The sequence below is a fragment of the Lichenostomus cassidix genome, chromosome Z (genome assembly GCF_008360975.1).
Source record: "Lichenostomus cassidix isolate B80296 chromosome Z, HeHo_3.0, whole genome shotgun sequence".
Classification (NCBI taxonomy): domain Eukaryota; kingdom Metazoa; phylum Chordata; class Aves; order Passeriformes; family Meliphagidae; genus Lichenostomus; species Lichenostomus cassidix.
The window spans coordinates 52,102,980-52,109,243 of record NC_139511.1 but is presented as its reverse complement, the minus strand read 5'-3'; the positions used below and the strand labels follow the sequence as shown (position 1 = coordinate 52,109,243).

Below are 6,264 nucleotides of genomic sequence, written 5' to 3'. Positions count from 1 at the left end.
AGGGAGCAGGATGAATGCCTCCACTGCAAGAGAAAGCTTTGGAGTTGTTTCTCCACAGGACGACTTGCAATCTCTTGCTCCTCTCAGAGCCGCGGGAGAGCCAGCGGCAGGAGTCCTTGTGCTTCTCCCATTCAGGCAATGTGGTCTGGGCCCTTTGCAGGAGCCAGGACCATGGGCATGTCCAGCTGGAGGCACCCGACGGAGAATACAGGGAGGACACACAGCCTTCCCTGCACTGCTTTGCCCCGTCCAGAGGACTGATGAGCAATGCTCCCATGGCAAGGTCCTCCAAGCTGACTTGGCCCAGAAGAAGTGAAAGAGGCAAAGGTGGGCACCAATTCTGTTGACACTCCCTGGCTCCCTCGGGCTTCTGCATGGAATGTTGGGCTGTGCCCGTGGCAACTGTCGGTGTCTCCTGCTGCTGCAGCCGTTGGTGGAACACTGGTGGAGCAGCAGCGGTGGAGCAGCAGCTGCAGGATCTGCTGCTGGGCTGTCCCTAATCAGCCACACCTGGCCTCAGCGCCACATCTGGCCTCTGGGTGGACATCCTCATCTCCTCGTCTGCCACCTGGGATCCCCAGAGCACTTTGTGACTGTCAGAGGTAAGAAAATCCCCGTTTGCCCTCTAACCAGTAACAGAACCGCAGGAGGCTCCAGTTGGCTGTGCCAACAACCACAACAGACATGGCCTGTGGTCACTTTGCCCACAAGAGGTTACAGATGAAAGCAGGGTCTTCCTTCTGGAGGTATAAGGATGCCTCCAGTGCAAATACAGACCTTTCCCAAGAGGACATAGAGAGCTGCCACGGTGCAGGTTCACATCCTCGTCCACCTAGGACCTGGTTAAAACTTCTTGGGACCCATTTAAGTAGTTCTCAAACTAAGTTGTGGTGAGCCCAAAATCATCCTGTCATTACTGAGGAGCTCAGGAGTTTCATGTTGACAAATCCTGTTCAGCCCTGGCTCTGCTCACACCAAAAAATACAAGGCTTTGAAAACCAGAATGATGGGACTTCTCCTCTCTGATCCCTGTTGTTCATGGCATGTAGGCAATTTTCTGGGCTTGTCCTCCAAGACTGGCTTCCACCTACAAAAATGGTCTGGTTTCAGCGATTCTCACAGACTTACATACATTCATAATTTACAGACACAATATATTTTAGTATCTTTAGAGATACTCCTTTTTTTTCACCTGCCATGAATCTCCCTTCTAAAGAGATATTGGTAGAGATTTGTCTGTTTTTCAATGCCTCTAAGGCAGCTTCTGCAGCCGGGTCAGAGGTAGCTGTGAAATCCAGTCTTGAATGGTCCCTCTCAAGAACAGAATCACAGGATCACAGCATTTTTCTGAGTTGGAAGGGACCCACTGAGAGTCCAGCTACTGGCCCTGAGCAGGAGATCCTCAAGAATAGCACCCTGTGCCTAAGAACAAGGTCCAAATGCTTCTCGAGCTTCTTGAGGCTAGGTGCTGTGACCCCTTCCTCGGGGAGGCTGTTTCAGTGCCCAACCACCCTCCGGCGGAAGAACCTTTCTCTAATATCCAATCTAAACTTCCCCTGGCACAGCTTCCATGCCATTCCCTTTGGCTCTGTCTCTGCTCACAAGAATGAAGGGAACAGTGTCTTCCCTCCTGCTTCCCTTCTTCAGTAAACCTCAGAGTGCTAGAGGCTCATGCCTGGGTTGAAACTTCCATGCCATTCCCTTTGGCTTCGTCTCTGCTCACAAGAAGGAATGGAGCAATGTTTTCCCTCCCACTTCCTTTCTTCAGTAAAATTCAGAGTGTTAGAGGCCCTTGCCTGGGAAAATCCAAGGGAAAAATGCAGCACTTACCCCAAAATGCAGGGAGCTGGGAGAGAAGATTTGCAATGATGAGAGTGAGAAGGCAGGCTAGCCACCCATCTGGGGAGAATGATTTCTATCCGGAGCATTGTTTTGATCTCTTTCAGGTGCAAAGGAGAGGGATAATGAAAAGGAAATCAAGAGCCCACGTTCAGCCGTGAGTTTTGGCACAGGCATTAAAGAATGGCAAATTTGAGCGATGGCAAGGAGGGAAAGGCCATTGCAGAGCTGGGGTGGGACTGGCTAAAGCCCGTCAGTCCATGGGATTTCTTAGGAATTGATCACTTACCTGTGTCACCTGCACTTCCTTCTTCCTTTAGACACATCAATGTTGGCAGTGACTTTCAGGCCGAGCTGCCTGAGCTGCAGAGCACACCCCCAAGTGAGGATGAGGAGCCTGCAACCCTGGTCTGGAAGCCCTGCGAGGATGATGACTCTGACATGGAAAGACCTGACAGAGGTATTGCTCAAACCTTTCTTCCCCCCCTGACATACTTGGCTTTGGATAACCATAATTGCTTGGGAGAAAGGCAGCTTCTTGCCTGCTCTGCTTCTCTCCTTGTCTCTCCCATCTTCCCAAGTGGGACTGGTAGAGCGAAGGAGAATGCTCTGCTTTTGCAGACAAGCGGGAAGAAGAACAACTTTGCTGCTCTCCAAATTGGTCAGGGCCATTTGTCACTGCAAGAGGGCAGATTGGCGCCCACTGCTAATCACCAAAGCTGCTTGCAAGGAAGAGCCAGCACTGCACGGGCCCTTGTTTCAGCTGCCCCGTTCTTTGCTGTCCTCTTCATGCTCCCCAAGCTGCTGTCATTAGCTCCAGTGCTTTCCCTCTCCCTTGCTGCTCAGCCTTTGCCCTTTCCTGCCTCAAGCCTGACTTTCAGTGGGCTTTTGTTGTGCTTGTAGTGAGAGAGCTGCTGGACATGGCCAGCTCCCGTGGAGCAGCAGCTAACCTGGAGCTCGCCCTGCACTGCCTGCACCAGGCCCACGGCAGCGTTCCGGTAAGAAGCGGCTCTTTGCAGGGAGCAGGGAAGAGTGGACAGGGAATTCAGAAGGCCTGGCCACTGGGACAGCCTTTCCTGGCAGCTCTTTGAAGAGGGCAGTTAACAAGAAGCGGAGCACTCCCTGCCTGCTCTGTCTCCTCCAGGAGGCTCTGCAGCCCAGCAGCTGTGGCAGGGCTGAGCCCAAAATGGCTCAAGCTGGGCAGAAACTTCTCTTGGAGGCACTGGTGCAGGGTCCTGCGGCTGCTTCCTTGTAAATCTCGGGGAGATCTGTGTTCTTGGAGACATTTTGGGGTGGATTGAGGGGGAATTCCCAGCAGCCTCAGGGAGCTGAGGCAATTCTGGGTGCAGGATGGGCAAAATCATTGAGATGGTGAGCAGAATGTCACTCTTGGGGAGTGGGATCAAGGAGCAAAAGCAAGGGATTGGGAGTCCAATCCCAAGGTTTGACCCACGTGAGATCCACTGGACTGAATCCCTGAAGAGGCAAAGTAGCTGGAGGGCTGCATTTAGGTTTTTGGTTCCTTTCTGTGTGGTGGGGAAGCTACAGCCCTTTCCCTTTGATCTTGCAGGAGGCTCTGGAGATGTTGCTCTCAGGAGGGCCTCCCACTCCTCAAGGCCACCCCTTGGCTGATTATCATTATGCAGGTAACCAAAGCAGAGCTCGTTCCTTCCCTGACAGACACTGCCGTGCCCTTGGGGGCCATGTCAAGCATTTAGGGTCAAACAAATAGCACGAGAACAAGGGCTCACCTTCTCTGGGGACGGGGAAAGAAGCGGCATCTACGCCTTCAGTTGCACTTGCTTCCCATGTTGCTGTCCCTGGGGAATGCCTGCTCTTGTCTTCATTGCTTTCTGAGGGAGCAGCGATGTAGACTGTAGGTGAATGGCGAATGGCGCTTGTTTTGTTTTGGCAGCCAGTGATCTGTTTGAGCAGAGGGGTCTCTCTGCAGTGGCTAGGGGGATCAATTGACCTGCTGCTCTTTATTGCTAGGCTCTGACAGATGGACACCTGAGGAGAAGGAGTCCTTTCAAAAGGCTATTCACACCTATGGCAAGGATTTTCATCTCATCCAGAAGGAGGTAAAGCCACTGGACCCTAGTGGACAATGACAAGGAAATGTCTGGTGTTGCTACCAAATACCACAATTCATCTTCTCTCGTCTCAAATACCAAAAATATTCAAATAATAATGAAACGGGAGAGTGACTGCCTGTGTGCAAGTGGAGATTCTGCCTTCCCGGCCCTTTTTTCCAAGCTGGATTGGAAGAGGAAGGTTTATTCTCTGTCTCGGACGTGTGCTGGAGCTTCCATGACACCTTGCAGTGGGATAACGGGAGTGGATGGGGGAAAGAAGAACTGTGCTGGATGGATTTGTTGTTGATTGTGCATTCAGTGTTTTACTATGTGGCACAATGCACGTCTCGCTCCGCTCCTTCATGCCTATTTTACTCCCTCTTTATTTCATTTTACTCCCTACCCCATTTACACAATTATTTCATTGCCTGGTTTACTCCATAGTCTAGTTTGTCTCCAATGCACCCTACAGGATGGTCATTTTAGATTCCTACTTCTTTTCTGTCTCGCAACAGATTCAGAGTAAGACCATTGCACAGTGTGTGGAGTACTACTACTCCTGGAAAAAGGAACAGAAACTTGCCAGCGCTCCTGCTCAGGTGAGTGGCATCAAAATCAACACATGCCAGGAGGGCCAGGAGGCTGGGAGAAGGGGACAAAACCAGCAGGCGAGCTGTGCTAGATGCCACTCTGCCAGGAGCACATAGCTCCCTACTCTGGGAAAGAAAGGTGAAGCAGATGCTGCCCAGGGCTTCATTACGCTACTGCTCTGAAATACTGAATTCTGGAGAGTAACTTTGACCCAGCAAAGCAGCAGCGTCACCAAGGTGGGCTTTGACTCTGTACACACTTGTTCTCAAGTGCTGACACCCTCACTGATTCCAATCAGACCCTTCATTCCCCACAGCTTGCTAACATGAGTAGTCCTGGCTGAGTTTATGGAGATTTTCAGGGATCTTTTGTAGAATCCCAGTGTACTCCCCAAAAGGGAGCTGTCACTGCTGTGGCTCTGCTGGAACTTTCCTTACCAGCAAACAGGAATTTGGTTCACATAGATAAGAGAGAGGGAGGTGATTTTGGGTGGTGGAAACTGGGTAACCTTGTGCCTTCACTAATTTGTCTGAACCGAAAGCCCTTTCCCTAGACATTTGTGGAGGGAAAATATGGAGAAACAGATGTTAGGCAGAGAGGTCTAACTAAGAGCTGTAGGTCTACAGATACCCACGTATTTCTGCCAGCAGTTTGGGCAGCAGAAAGGAGGTGTTTGTTGCTCCAAGGGCTGTGTTAGCAGCCCGCCGCACCCCGCAGCCAAATCCAGGCGTTTTCTCAGCTCGTTCGGGCTTGCAGGAATCGGCTTGGGCTGCTCCATGTTTGCGCTGGACGCCCTGATTGCCAGCTTGCCAGCTTTCTCTTGAGAGGAAGGAGAAATTGATCAGGCTTCTTTGATTTCCAGACTGTGGGCGAAGCAAAGAGGAGCAAAAGCCCTCGCAGAGAGGAGAATGGGGAGACAGGGAAGAGAAGCCGCAAGAGGGCCCGCACCGCGGAGTGTCCCTGCTGCCAAGCGCCCCCGCCACCCCATTCCAAAGGGGCGGCAGGCCCCTTTCCCTGCGGGCACTGCAAACGGTGCGGAACTTCTTCCTCTTTCTGCTGGAAGCCTGACGCTTTGCTCTGGCACGGGCTGGCCTTGCCAAAGGCACCGCTTCGAGGGGGAAGCTGAGGCCACTTGCAGCATCACCCCTCACAGCCCTCTTCAACCTTACAAGCCACTTGAAACCCCAGCTTCCCATTTCAACCCCAGCATGCAGAATGAAACCTTGCCGTGCCCCAGCAAGACACAATTCCCACAAGTGGTCACGGGAACACCAAAGCTTGCTTTGATGGTGCTGATCCAATGGAAAATAGGATGTACTGAAAAGAGGGAGAAAGAAATCGGAAAGAATTGACATAAGAATCATCAGATTTGTGGTGCTGATCAAATTTAAATATTGCGACAGCCCAAAAAGACAGAAATTCATAGAAACTGAAATCTCCACGCTTGGTTCAATGGTGAGCATGGACTCACCAAGGAATGGCTTGTTTCCTGTCTTCCAGGGTTTTTGAAACAGCGAAGGCGAGGAACGCACACAGGAGAAGACATCGCCCACGCAAGGGAGCTGAGCCTCTTCCCAAGCAGAAGAGATCCAATTAGTCCTGGAATTGTCCAGGGCAAGCAAACGTTAGCTGTCAAGAGGACTAGATGGAAATAAGATTGCTTTTTAGGTTTTTAGGCTCGTTTCTTTTTCTACTTACATTACTAGATAGGCATTTTCCAATGTATTAGTAAGGATTCATTAGAATTGTTAAAGACTTA

The 6,264-nt window shown here is 51.1% G+C and overlaps 1 protein-coding gene across 1 annotated transcript; it reads left to right on the top strand.

Annotated features, from left to right (window-relative positions):
• Positions 1 to 1,949: 1,949 nt before the first annotated feature.
• On the top strand, positions 1,950 to 5,990 carry LOC146424905 (zinc finger protein 541-like). The gene is made up of 7 exons (XM_085042373.1): positions 1,950 to 1,996; positions 2,160 to 2,299; positions 2,743 to 2,837; positions 3,410 to 3,485; positions 3,832 to 3,920; positions 4,430 to 4,513; positions 5,368 to 5,990. The coding sequence occupies exons 1-7, from the start codon at positions 1,965 to 1,967 to the stop codon at positions 5,629 to 5,631; spliced, it is 780 nt and encodes a 259-aa protein (XP_084898499.1). The 5' UTR covers positions 1,950 to 1,964; the 3' UTR covers positions 5,632 to 5,990.
• The last annotated feature ends 274 nt before the right edge of the window (positions 5,991 to 6,264 follow it).

Bases quoted from the DNA above. Each gene is read 5' to 3' on its own strand.
- LOC146424905 (XM_085042373.1), top strand. From the start codon at position 1,965: ATGAAAAGGAAATCAAGAGCCCACGTTCAGCC. The intron at 1,997-2,159 runs GTGAGTTTTGGC...TTCTTCCTTTAG, and splicing joins TCAAGAGCCCACGTTCAGCC to ACACATCAATGTTGGCAGTG. The intron at 2,300-2,742 runs GTATTGCTCAAA...TTGTGCTTGTAG, and splicing joins CATGGAAAGACCTGACAGAG to TGAGAGAGCTGCTGGACATG.